Below are 14,731 nucleotides of genomic sequence, written 5' to 3' on the forward strand. Positions count from 1 at the left end.
TACTGTCATACTAATTTTCCTGATAAATCACTCTAATCTTGTTGCTTTCTTTTTCAAAAAACTTCACTGACTTTCCGTTGTCTTCCAGACAACTTTTAGCCCTAGTATCCAAGACCTTCCACAGTTTGCCTCTAGCCCTTTTTTTTCTTTAGGCAGATTTCCCATTATCCCTCAGCATCAACTCTGTTCCTGGCAGGTTATTCTTCTCTCTGTCCTTTGAACCAATATTGCTCATAGCATCTGGAGCTAGAAGGGATCTCTGTCCAGTTGTGTCATTTTGTAGGAGAAGAAGCTAAAGACCAGAAGAGTAAGTGACTTATTCAGGTCACCAGCTTAATGAGTGGCAGAAGTGGCAGAAGACCCATCCTGTGGTCTTCCACTATACTGTGCTGTACCTTCCTTCTCCTCCACTTCATTTCTTACTACTCATTCTCCAGGAAACTATGAAGATCACTTCAGACTGCAGCAATAGGCTCTGTCTTTGACTTCCTGTAACACTTATTAGTTAAATGTGCTACTCTTGCGCCTTAACAATATGGTGTGTGTTTTCATATATGTATGTATGTGTATACATACATACACAAATCTGTAAGTTTTAAAAATATATATGGGTATACACATACATGCATACATCCAGCTTCTCCTCAACTGGATTGTAAGTTGCTTAAGGGAGGGAACCTTGTTTTATATTTCTTTATTGGCACCTATCGCAAATAGCAAAGTAGGCATTCACTACATATTTGTTGAATGAATGAAAGAATGAAGTGGATTCTTTGATTTGCTTATCTGTACTCAGTGACTATGAAAGAGAAACATTTGAAAGCTTTGCAATCCCACTTTAATCGAAAAATTACTAGTAGTATACTGTTTGTTGCACTATTTTGGGCACTGTGGTATCACAAAAGAAAGAAAATATGGTGCTTTTAGTTCTAGATGGGAAGAGAAAACTGAATTAGAATTGCACTGGACTATATGAGTCTTCAGAATCCTACCTGTAATTAGAGTCACATGTCACAAAGAAGATCTTTCAAATGCTAGATTCTGGAATCTTATGATCCTAAAGTGATAGCAACGGTTTTGTAATATGGAAGAAAGTGGAGCTAATCTATAATCTTACCAATATGGGCAGTCCCCTTCAAAGAGGCAGAGCACAACTCCCCCATGCTTTCTTAACCTGTTGATCATGTCTTCCCATAAATGCAAAAGACCTAGAAACTGAAATTGTTCCTATCCTATAGTCTTGCTCTCTCTTTCATCACAGGTCAATTGATAGTCCACAAAGACTAAGGGTTTGTCAGAATTAGGGCAGCAAAACTAGCTCAAAGATTGCTCCTTTTATATTGAGGAGGGGAGGAGTTGAATGCAGCACCAAAAAAAAGTGTCAGACATCTGAAAAAGGTCAACTTCTTGATATCCTACTGCTAAAATTCAAAGCAGTGTTTCTATCGTGACCTTTCTTTTATGAAATTATGCTGAGTGCTTCCTCATAACTGTTGCTTAATTTAAAGGCATGTCTTTTACTGAGACATTTACAGTAAGTAAAGGTAAAGATATGGATTTCTTTCTTTTCCAGAAGTCCCTTGACAATTAAATATGTCGAAGACGCTATGATGTATTGGTTCAGTCTCTAATTATGATGTACTAAGAAGGTTAAGCATTTTAAAATTCAGAAGGCATATTAAAGTGTCTTCACTGTTTGGTTCTTTTGTGAAAAACTGGGTTTGTTTCTATTTAGTGGATTTCTCTTAAGGCTTGCTTTGATAGATGGGTGTTAATGCACATTGTATAAGTTATGAAATTTGTTTCTCTGTTCCCCTAATTTTACTTCTGTAAAATGAGTTGAAAGCTTAACAAAGTTACTTTTTTTTCTTTCCTCTTCCTTATCCTTCCAGGTCAGATGATGATGATACAGATAGCAGGAGCTCCAGGGTGACCCAACTTTGCACTTACTTTCAGCAGAAATATAAGCACCTCTGCCGCCTGGAGCGGGCAGAATCTCGTCAAAAGAAATGCCGGCATACGTTTCGGAAAGCCTTGCTGCAGGCGGCCAGTAGAGAACCAGAATGTGCTGGGCAATTGATACAAGAACTCCGAAAAGCTGCATGCACTCGAACCAGGTTAGAGCAAAGATGCCATGTTTGGCTCTGTAGGAGCATTGTAGTCTCCAGCTTTGTTTTAGTTGTGTGTTTCTTACTGTGACCAAGACCCAGGGGAAGATTGAGCACCCTAATAAAATAGGTGGTGTACAGCTCTTTATCTCCTTGGCAGAGCCAAAATAACCCTGATCACATTTCTATGTGATAAATTATGCCAGTAAATTAATGCATAACTTTAAATCAGATATACATTTTAAGGTAGTTTTTTTCATTAAATAAGCAAAATAAAGAATCTCACATAAAATTTGAAGTTTCACAGTCATTTTGCTATGTACTTCCTGCTTATTAACAGTTTGATCATTTGTGATTAGTTATCCAATTAAAAAAATCCAAAATACTAAAAAACCATTTTTAGCCTTTGTTGTGATATGCAGAAAATATATTAATGTCTATTGCAAATTTATTGTCTTATGGCTAGGTAACTTGGTTCAGTCTCTACAAAACTCTCCTAAGGTAAAATTTTATATATAAAGCAATTCTTTGAAAATTCATCAAAGGTTTGTTTTTTTTTTTTGACTCATCATATAATTATTGTGCTACTTAGTAGTTTTGGCAGTCTAGTTATAAGTACATTATTTTAAAGAATATAAATAAACTGCTCATTTAGATATAACAACATATACAGAAAACTTTGAAACCACTTTATATAAATTGTTTTGCTTTGTAGAATTTTGTTGTATATATATATCTATATATACAGATATATAGATAAATATATATGTGCATATGAAAGAGGTATTTGATCATGTATTTCCTTATATGTAGGCCTGTACTGTGTACTTTTAACTTACCAATTTAAATGCTTTTTAGCATTCCCAAGATTTTCCCCCGTTTGAGCCAGAAATTGGAGTTCTAAAACTAGAACACTTGTTTCCTTAATATAGTTTATGGCCACATGTAGGTAGTCCTACACTTTTATTCTTTGAATAAAATCTCAGCAATGTAATTTTTGATTATGCTTCCTGCTCTATAAACATTCACTGAGTGATCTATTTTGGTTTTCTTGTCAGCTTTTTCAGTATATGCAAACTAAGTATCTTAATTTTTAATTGTGCATTCACATGGTATATCCCCTGAGAGTACTGTAATTCTTGGCATACATCACTGTTCGGTACTTGTATGAATGTGATGGGCTAGGACAGAACTAAGACAGCCTTTGGTGCTGTGTCTGGTGGCAGCAGTTCCAATTTTCTAGTTCTTTGCTTCTCACAGCTTTCAAGGCCTGTGGAGGGAATACTGCACCCAGAACTAGGTAAAGCAAAGTCTTATCTCTATTCAGTGAATGAACTGATACAAGTCCCCAAAATATAGTTAGCTCAGCTCAGTTTGGAATTGCTCATTGCTCATGGTAAAACCATGAAGTTAAGATTGCATTTGTTATTCTTCTAGCATGAACTGAATCTGTGGCAAGTTATATACTTTGGTTCTAGTATATTGTGTTTGTATGGACCCTGCCAATGTAGTTATATGGTGAAGTAGGGACGGTTTGGTATTAGTGGGAAGTTGCTTTTTGCCCATAAACATTAAATGAAGGAGATATATTAGGCAGAAGCTACTTCTTCCATATGGGAATTTATACAAAGCTAACTGCAGTAATAGTTGTTGTTTTTAATATTCGTGGAATCTTAGTTCATAATAAGCAGGTAAAAAGTAAATCCCAGTATAGTTCTTCACTTAATTTGGTCAGCTTACTTGAGAAAAGTTAATGGTTTGCCAATGCTGTTTTATCAGTAGGTGATGAAAAAAAAGTCATCATTTTGCTGGTACTTTGTATATGTGACAAACTGCCTTGGTCTTGTAGTGGTGACTCCAGGCAACCAGCCTCCTTAAGTTAATAATTAAACAAATATGCAGACCAAGGTATTGCTTTGCATTGGGCTCTGTCTTTAAATCATAGACTATTAGAGCTAGAATAGAACATTGTATTTCATATTGGAAACTATCTAGTCTTATAGAGCTATCTAAAACTTGAGGTTAAGTAGTTTGTTCATAGCTACACAGCTAGTAAATGTCAGAGGCAGCATGGGGAAGGAGGTCTTCCTGACTTCGTCTAGCACTCTGTTCACTGTCTTACTGCTGCTTATGAATCCATTTAAAAAAATTATGTAATTATAAGTTGATTGATATTAAGATACTCTTACTTCATCTATTTCTTATTTATTGATAAATACATTTAGCTAATAATTCAGATGAAATCATTTACGTATTTTGGCACAAAATCTAAGTGGTAGCTTGTAACTGATAGATAACCTGATGTAACAAACATTAGTGAATTACATGTAATAGAAATATCTGTATTAATTATGTTATATAGTTTATATTTTATAGCAACCTTATATTAAAATGCTTTACTGGGAGATGCTTGATGTATTTTTTCATGAAATCTCTTTCTCTCTCTTTTTCCTCAGCACAAATCGGGCTCAGTTGAGGGAGGTGGAACCAGCACCATGTAGTGGAATGGTGAAGGGGGAACCATGCACTAATAAAGCCCTTCCATTCACCAGACATTGTTTTCAACGTATCCTCTTATTAGAATTCAGCATGTGTTGGAAGCAGTAACCTATTTGTACTACAGTTTTTCATTCTTTAGTCAGTGACAAGCGAACTTGGTATCAGGATTATTTAATGTTTAAAATTATAGTTTGCAAAACTGCAATAGGTTTAGCATAAATATTACCCATTCTTCTTCTTATTTTCTTGTGATAGCCAAAAGAATTAATTGACTACTCTTTCTTACTTTTAAGGAAATTGCTGAAGTGTTGTACTAAATAGTCATTTCAGAATAAACAAATTCAATAGTGGCAGCACAAGAAGCATTTGTTTTCTCTTCCTATGACCCCCCAATTGAAAAGAAAGAATAAAAACCCTGTAGCAATTATGCATAGTCAAGCAAAAAAAATTCCCATATTGTCCATGTCTATAAATGTCTCATTCTGCTTCCTGAATCCATCACCTTGCCTGTCAAGTGATGATTCACACACTTCATCCTGGTCCTCTGGAATCATGGTTAGTCATTTCATTGATTAGAGTTCTTAAATATTTCAAAGTTGTTTGTCTTTACAATGTTGTTGTTGTATACATTTTTCTTCTGATACTGTGCACACCACTCTGCATCAGTTCATGCTGGTCTTTCCAGTTTTCATTGAACCCATTCTTTTCCTCATGTTTTATGGCACAATAGAATTCTATTGAGTTCATATGCCATAGTTGTTTCAGCCATTTGCCAATTGATGAGAACTCTCTTAGTTTCCAATTCTCTGCCAGTATAAATAGAGCTTTAGTAAATCTTTTTGTACATATGGACCCTATTCCTCTTTCTTTGATCTCTTTGGAGTTTAGACCCAGTATCACTGGGTCAAAAGGGTATAAACAGTTTAATAACTTTTGGACCATGGTTCCAAATTGCTTTCCAGAATTGCTGTACAAATTCACAGCCTACTAATAGTGCATTAATATACCTGTTTTCCCACAGCACCTCCAGCATTCGTCATTTTTCTTTTTTTTTCACTTTTGACAATCTAATGGATATGAGATGGAACCTCAGAGTTACTTTAATTTGCATTTCTGTGATTATTAGTGATACAAGTAGCTTTTAAGTGATGATAATTCTACTCACTGAAGAAAATCTATAGATTACATTTCAACAATTTCAACAACTGCTTATAGGTCCTGTAGAATTACTGAATAATGTACCTTTTGCTATGAGATAAACTTGTGTAAGCACTTGTTAGAGTTAGTGACTGAAGAGGTAGTCTGGAATGAATGAAAGGCAATGTCTAGGAAATGAGATTTCTTCCACTGGGGGCTAACTGAAGGTCATTGGATGCTTCCACCTCTAGCTATTAGAGGAGTCTTATATTCTTTATTAACAAGCTTTCTATTTTGATTCTTTTAATGGTAGAAACAATTTTTTTTTATTAGTGAAGCAATTGGGGTTAAGTGACTTGCTCAGAGTCACACAGCTAGGAAGTGTTATGTGTCTGAGGTCACATTTGAACTCAGGTCCTCCTGACTCCAGGGGTGGTGCTCTATCTACTGCGCCACCTAGCTGCCCTGTGGAAACAAAGTTTTAAAAAAAATTCATACTTGTCTGTTTTTTTTTTTTCCTACTCATAATCTTGAGTTCTCTTTTTTTATAGTTTCTTTGGCATTTATCCTAAAGTTAAAAAAAATTATTGATAGTTCACATGTGAAAAATGGAAAGATATTTCTTTGGGTATAAGTTCACCCTGAGAAGAATATTGACTTTCCAAATTTAGTATTGTCTATTTCACTATGATAGTTTTCTTTTTCAACTTATTTTGTGCCCATGTTGCTTTGGGCAGTATTTAAAGTCTTAGTATTGGATATTAACTTAGTTCTGGGGAACCAATTGCTGAATAGTTATAATTTAAAGCAACATTTTGGCATAAAAATGCCACCTTAGATCTTTAAATTTGAGTTTTTGTTTGGAAATGTGAAATATAAAATTCAATTTTATGCTGATTGGCATTCAGTGATTTGGATTTGTTATTTGTATATAAAATTTTACCCTTGAGCTAGATTTCTTGTGAAAATATTCTTCTTTTGGGAAGAAAGGTTCTTACCATCATAGGCTTTTATGAACTCGTGAATTTCTAAGGAAATGTACATATTGGCCATGTTTTTCCAAAATGACAAAATTGATTAAAGAGTGTACTGTTCAAGGAAGCTCTTGTTGGAAGACAATTAGCAAAATGGACTGCCTCCAGAAACATAGCCTAATAAATGACTGGCCATTCAGCTTTACCATTTCGCCCCACATTAGTAGTTGGGCTGCTGTCTTAATTTTTGTCTTAATGATAAAATTCAGAAAGTTATATTTCACAAGCATTGTGAGGCACATTAAAAATGTTTCCTTTTAAAAAGAAACTTTATTGATCTCTTTTAAAATTTCACATTCATTTCTGAATATATTCCTTTCCTTTCCCAATACATCATCTCTTTATAACAAGGTTTTTAAAAACGTAGCAAAAACCAACAATATGCATTAGCCACATCTGATAGCACGTTCACCATTCCAGACTAATTGAGTCCCACCTCTCTGATGAAAAGAGGTGCATTTTCTTAAATATTTTAATGTGTTTGATTTATAGGTTATATATTTATTTTAAAATATATTTTTATATATTGTACACAATTATTATTATTATTGTTAATCATTAGAAAAATTAAATGGAATTTTCCATCATGGCTTGCTGTGTGTTGTTCCTGACACTGAAAAACACAGATATCCTCTTGAACCGCTCTCAGCAGCTCTTCTCAAGTTGCACAGCTAAGTTTGCAGATGGGCAGCAGTGTTGTGTGCCGGTTTTTGACATTACGCACCAGACGCCTCTGTGTGAAGAACATGCCAAAAAAATGGTAAGTTCAGGTTGTATTTTTATATAATCCTGTTTGGCCTGGGTTCCAGGGCTGCTTCTTACACATTTTATCTCTGTGACCAAGGGCAAATCACTTTACTCTCTCATCTTAGGCAGGTCTTTACGTTACAGAAAGTTGCATATCTGTGTTGGTAAAGAGAGTTCACCACACTTAGGAATTCATAGGTTCAGACCCCTCAAAAATAAAAAAACAAACCCAGAAAAAATAAAGTTCCTTTTTAGGTGATAGATCACCAAATTTATAGCTGAAAGGGAACTTAGAGGGTGTCATCTCCAACTCCTCCATTTTACAGATGAAAAAACAGCATTCTCTTCGCTGTTTACCAATAACTCTGCTCCCTGCTCCTCCCCCATTCCTCTAATATCCCTAAAACATATATACATGTTTTCTTAACTTGAGCCATTACAGTATCAAACTGAGTATATTCCAAAGTTTTTATAGTCACATTTTTTTCCGCATTTGCTTTTGTATAATTCTGAAAAATGGACTTAATTGTTGCTTTGGCCCATGCTGATATAGTAAGCCCTGATTCAGAGCAATTGAGGGGTGGGAGGAGGAGGAGAAAGGAAGCCAATATGATTTAGTGAAGTATCCAAATTAAAAAATTCTTTAAAGAAATATTGTTGTAATATTTTAAAGGTAATAGAGGTCCCTCAACTAAGAGAAGACCAGGGTCATAATAATAATGATAGCTAACATTTATGTAGTAATGCCTACTCCGTGCCAGGCACTATGCTAAGTACTTTACAAATATTATCTCATTTAATCCTCACAAAAACCCTGTGTGGCAGGTGCTATTATTATCACCCCCATTTTACAGTTGAGGGAACAGAGCAAACAGAAGTTAAATGACTTGCCCAGAGTCATACAGCTAGTAAGTGTTTGATTCTGGATTTGAATTCAGATCTTCCTGAATCCAGAACCAGGGCTCTATCCAGTGTGTCACCAGCAGCCTCATTCTTAGCTTTCATTTTCATCATGTGTCATTTAAAGAGTTTTAAGCTAGATGATGTTCTTTAATATTCCTTTCAGCTCTAACATTCTATGATATAATACTGACAATGTCTTGCATATAGTGAATACTTCATACCCATTAAATGTTTTTGAATATAGTAACACCAACTAGGCTAACTAAATGTTTCCAAATAAAAGTGTAGTATTTCAGAACCTGCTTTGTATTGATAAGGATGGTTTGTAAATAACATCAATTTTCTGGGAAAATGAGTGCTCCTAAAAGGGGTTTAGAGGCAGTTCGCTTAAGTAGATTAAACAGTATCCTTTATGTTTCTATCCAAAGGGAGCTACAGAATCTTTAAAAGTTAACTTATCTTATTGTTAATTTTTATTCAGTAGTAAAACTATACAGGTTATCCTTCCCATACATGGGTGACTGTTTCTGGGATTCTCCAGAGGACAAGCTTATTTGAATATTGAACCTTCAGGCATGTGCCAAGTAGGGAGAATCAGCTTTAAGTTTCATGTACCCTTAAAAAAAGGAACCAGAAAAGCTCCACCATGATATGAAATCTTTCTGTGGGGGAAAAAAAAAGAAAGTATAATTGACCAAGGAGGCCATGTTCTGACAGGCTTATGATGTGTTGTTTTTTGAGTGCTGTTTGAGCTCTTCCACCATAAACTTTCCCCTGTTTTCTCAATCCTTCTTCCTTCCTTACAATTGTAATACTCACTATGGGGAAAAAGTGGAAAAGCCTAAGCACCATCAGTCCTGTGCAAGGAATGAAGTAAGGGGGAAGAAAGTGTGGCTTGGCATAGTACATTTTAGAAATGCTCAAAACGGAAAGTGAGGAGGTCCCCTGGGGGCTCATTTTGCCACTATTCCCTGATTGTTATTGATAAAATTGAAGAGGAGTAGGAGGTTGGCACTTTAGAACTACAAGAGGTCTTGGCATCATCTAGTTCTATCATCTCCCGCTATTTTTCTAGATGAGCAAATAGAAGCCCAGAAAGGTTGAGATATGCCCATGGTTACATAGTTGAATAATTGAAGAGATGAGACTGAGGACTCCAAAGTCCTCCCAGTTCGGAGCTACTTCTATATTCATCTTGCAAAAAATATTTCTTCACCTCTCCATGGTTGGATTTAATATAAAACATCCAAAAGAAATCAAGTTGTTGATGAGAGACACTCTTTCTGGTCTCCAAGAAGCCTGTTAATCCATTTATATTCATCTCTTCATTTCTTCTAGATGTTGAGAGTTTCCATAATCTGTTGCAGTTACTTTGCTCATATGCATTCTTTGTAATATGCATCTGACTACCTACAGTGACATGAATTTCTGGTTTTTTAGGCTAAAATGAGAATATAAACTCTGTTGGTTTGTATTCCCATGGAACTGGTTATGGGATTTCATTATGAGTGCCAAGATGTGCACTGTACTTTTGAACTTCTTGAACTTCTTTTCTCTCTCTACAAACATCTTCCATAGTGACATATTTCTTGAACCTGACTTTATGCATTAGGCATGTGGCTCAAAGCATTTTGTAGAACTGCTACCACTAATATGTTTTTTGTCCTGACCTTGTATTTATTAGGTAGATACAACTAATTTGGTTTCTGTGCTCCAGAGTGTTTATGAAGGTTAGAATAGATGATCTCAGGTTTTTAATTGGTTTGGAGAAATCCATTTGTAGTCTAATTCAGTTCTGTGTTGCAGAGCCCTAGGCTTAGTGCTACAGGAGATAGAAAATTTAGGTGAGATACTGCAGGACTTACTTTAAGTGATTCCTTTGTTCCTCTCTTATAATTGTCTTTTATACAAATTGTTAATAATGAATTCTGTTGAGATCATTATTAAAATTAACACGTATAACAAGATAGGTGTTTTCTTAGGGAGGATTTTTAAGTTTTGGGTTTTTGCTTTTTTTACAGTGAATTACATTTTTAAAAAAGTCAACAGCCCAACTGAAACCATGATATTTACTGTTTCTATATCATACTCTTTACAAAAGGATAATTTTTTGAGAGGAGATAACTCCCGTAAAGTTCAGCACCAGCAGCAGAGGAAACCCAGGAAAAAAACAAAGCCACCTGCACTTACCAAAAAACATAAGAAGAAAAGAAGGCGTGGACCACGTCGGCCGCAGAAACCCATTCCCCCTGCAGTGCCCCAAGGAAACCTCAGCATGCCCACCAGCGTCTCACTGCCAGTGGAAATCTCCCAGATGCGGTCAGTTACCTACATTATTAGAGTGTTTACTTCTCTTTGCAGGAGGAAGAATGTGGTTAGATGAGATGGAAGGAATTAGGTCTAAAACGTAGTATCCATATCATTCTAATACCTGTACCTTTGGAGCAATCCATTCTGGAAGAGAAAAGCTGATCACTTTGTTTTTGCAGCTACTTAAATCTCAATTACTGTCTTTTCATAATTTTCTTGATTTTCTTGGATTGCTTATATTTTTTTTCCCTAAATTTTCCTCAATCTCTCTTATTTGATTTTCGAAGTCCTTTTTAAGTTCTTCCAAGAACATTTTCAATTACATTGAATTAAAAAGGTTTTGTACAAATAAAACAAATGTAGCCAAATGCAAAACATTGGGGAAAACAATTTTATAGACAGTTTCTCAGATAAAGGTCTCATACCTTAAATATATAAAGAACTGTCAAATCTATTAGATTATGAGTCATTCCCCAATTAATAAATGGTCAAAGGATATAAACAGGCAGTTTTCTGATAAAAAATGAAAATTACTTACAGTCATATAAAAATTCTCAAAATCATTATTGATTAGAGAAATACAAATTAAAACACCTTTGACATATCTCGCACCTATCAGATTGGCTAAAAAAGCAACAAATGTTGGAGGGGATGTGGAAAAATTGGGACACTAAATTTATTGTTGGTGTAATTGTGAATTGATCCCATCCATTTTAGAGAACAATCTGGAATTATGCCTAAAGAGTTATTAAACTGCCTTTACCCTTTGATCTAGCAGTACCACTGTTAGGTCTGTTTCCAAAGATAATTATGGAAAAACGAAAAGAACCTGTATGTTCCAAAATATTTGCAGTAGCTCTCTTTGTAGTGGCAAAGAACTGGAAATTGCAGGGGTGCCTGTCAGTTGGGGAATGGCTGAACAAGTTGTGGTGTATGATTTTGATGGAATACCACTGTACTATAAGAAATAATGAGCTTGATTATATTAGAAAAACATGGATAGACTCAAATGAAATAATGAAGAGCGAAATGAGCAGAATGAAGAGAACATTGTGTACAGTAACAGCAATATTGGTTTTTTAAATTTTTTTTTTGTTGCTTTTTGGTGAGGCAGTTGGAGTTAAGTGATTTGCCTAGGGTCACACAGCTAATACATGTCAAGCGTCTGAGGCCGAATTTGAACTCAGGTCCTCCTGATTCCAAGGCCAGAGCTCTATCCACTGTGCCACCTAGCTGCCCACAGAAATATTGTTTTAAGAACAACCTTGAGTAACTAAATCATTTTGGCTGTTATAAATACCCAAATTAACTACAAAGGATCTATGAATGAAAATGCCATATGCATCCAGAGAAAGAACTGATAAATAGAAGTGTGTATTGAATAATTTTACATATATACATATTTGTGTCTAATGGTAGCCATCTCTAGAGCAAGAGTGGGGGAATGGAAGGAAAGAAAGGGAAAAAAAAGTTATAAAAAAAAAGTTAGCATATATTTAAAAGGAATAGCAAATTGTACATAATAGATTTGCAGTTTCATTGCAATTATCTTTTTTCTTTCTATTCTGCTGTTACGAAAATGCTTGTTGTATCTCTTAAGTTCAGAATAAATTTTTTTTAAAAAGAGAAAAACCTCAATTACTAACATTACAATACTTAATTATATCTATATGACACCTAGTTATAGTAGATCTAAAGCAAAACTTTCTATTAAGGTAAGGAGAACAGGTGCAAAAATGGAAAATTGGGGAGTAGTGTCTAATTCTTCTGTTTTACCAGCTATGGTTTTGGGGAGTAGTGTGGCAAGATAGTGAAAAAATCATTGCATCTGAGCCCAGGAGCCTTGGAGTTAAGTCTTGGCTCTTCCTTTTCTTAATTATGTGACTCTGGCTCAGTCATTAAAGTTTGATGGACCTGTTCTTCTATTTAAAATGAGAAGTATGATTCTTTCCCTGCTCACTTCACAGTGTTGTCATCAGGAGCAGATGAGATTATTTATAAAAAGTACTTGGGAATAAGCTATTATTATCATAAACTAAGTATATAATGAAAAATCATATGTATTCTTAAAAATATTTTTTGTTCCAAATTCTCTCCTCTCTAATCCCTTCCTCACCCATTGAAAAGGCAAGAAATATTATATGCCTTATAATATGAAATCATGCAAAATATTTCCACATTAGCCATGCTTTGGGTAGAGTGGGGAAGCAATAGAAACAAGAAAGAAAAAATATGCTTCAATCTATACCCTGAATCTCTAGGTTCTCTATCTGGGGATGGATAGCATGTTACATCATAGGTCCTTTGAAGTTGTGGTGGATCACTGTATTGATCAGCGTTGCTAAGTCTTTCACAGTTGATTGTTTTTATGATGTTGCTATTACTGTGTAGATTGTTCTGTTGGTTCTTCTCACTGCACTTTGCATCAGTTCATACGAGTCTTCCCAGGTTTTACTGAAACCATCCCCTTCCTCATTTCTTACAGCACAATAATAATCCATCACATTCATATACCCTAACTTGTTCAACCATTCCATGGTTGATGGGCATCCCTTTAGTTTCCAATTCTTTATCACCACAAGTAGAGTTGCTATAAATATTTTTTATGTGGGGTCTTTTTCCTTTTTCTTTGATCTCCTTGGAGTGTAGATATAGTAGTAGTATTGCTGGATCAAAGAGTATGCAGTTTGATAGCCCTTTGGGCTAGAAAAGTTTTATAGTCCTTTGAGCATAATTTCAAATTGTTCTACAGAATGGTTGAACTAGTTCACAACTGCAGCACTGCATTAGTGTACTTATTTTCCCACATCCCCTCCAGCATTCATCATTTTTCTTTTCTGACATCTTAGCCAGTCTGATAGGTATGAGGTGATACCTCAGAGCTATATAAATTATTAGTAATTTGGAGCAGTTTTTCATATTGATAGCTTTTGATTTCTTTCTCTGAAAACTACCTCTTCATATTTTTTACCATTTCTAAGTTGAGTAGTTCTTACTTTTTATAAATTTGGCCCAGTTCCCTATATATTTGAGAAATGAGACCTTTATCAGAGAAACTTGATGCAGCTGCCACCCCCCCCCCCCTTCTTGCATTTCTTCTAATTTTGGCTGCATTGGTTTTATTTGTGCAAAAACTTTTAAAATTTTATATAATTAAAATGATCCATTTTACCTTCCATGAACCCCTGTATCTACTGTTTGGTCATGAACTCTTCCCCTATCCATAGATCTGATAGGTAATTTCTTCCATGCTCCCCTTATCACCCTTTATGTATAAATTTTGTGCCCATTTTGACTTTATCTTGATATATGGTATCAATGTTGTTCTGTGCCTAGTTTCTGCTGTGCTACTTTCCAGTTTTCCCAGCAGTTTTTGTCAAATAGTGAGTCCTTATCCCAGTAGCTGCGATCTGTGGGTTTATCAAATACTAGACTACTGTGCTCATTTAGTCATGTGTATCATGTACCTGCTCTATCTCACTGATTGACCACTCTATTTCTTATCCAGTGCCAAATTGTTTTGATGATGATCATTTGCAATGTGATTTGATACTGCTAGGCCTCCTTGCTTCACGTTTTTTTTCATTGATTCACTTTATAGTCTTAACCTTTTGTTCTTCCAGATGAATTTTGTTATTTTTTTCTCAATCTATAAAGTAATTTTTTGGTAATTTGATTGGTATGGCATTGAACAAGTAAATTATATAATCTTATACATTATTAATTTGGGTAGAAGTGATGAGGATACCAGAGTCAGCATGATTGCTGAATTCACAAACTATTCTTTGAGATGCATTTTTTCAGTGACTAAAGGAGAAAGAAAAGTTTTTGTTTTTCCTTTTTTTTTTCTATTCTTTTACAAAAATGGGGGGCGCCTGGTGGAAATCCCTCCTTTTAACATCCCTATTCTATATATAAGAAATTCTCTTGACCAAATTTTTCTGACTGCAAATTTAATAATAATAATTGAAATGATAGCCAGTAAAAGTTTTC

General features: G+C 35.0%; 1 protein-coding gene across 5 annotated transcripts in view; it reads left to right on the plus strand.

The window, feature by feature from the left end:
- INO80D (INO80 complex subunit D) overlaps positions 1-14,731 on the plus strand; it is a 70,599-nt gene that overhangs the window by 46,572 nt on the left and 9,296 nt on the right. For all 5 annotated transcript variants that reach the window (XM_027873844.1, XM_027873846.1, XM_027873842.1 and 2 more), the window contains 4 exons: positions 1,893-2,117; positions 4,565-4,674; positions 7,405-7,538; positions 10,530-10,747. In XM_027873844.1, coding sequence (XP_027729645.1) covers positions 1,893-2,117; positions 4,565-4,674; positions 7,405-7,538; positions 10,530-10,747 — 687 coding nt within the window. The remainder of the gene's footprint in view (positions 1-1,892; positions 2,118-4,564; positions 4,675-7,404; positions 7,539-10,529; positions 10,748-14,731) is intronic.

The sequence above is a fragment of the Vombatus ursinus genome, unplaced genomic scaffold, assembly GCF_900497805.2.
Source record: "Vombatus ursinus unplaced genomic scaffold, bare-nosed wombat genome assembly UNPS02014802.1, whole genome shotgun sequence".
NCBI lineage: Eukaryota > Metazoa > Chordata > Mammalia > Diprotodontia > Vombatidae > Vombatus > Vombatus ursinus.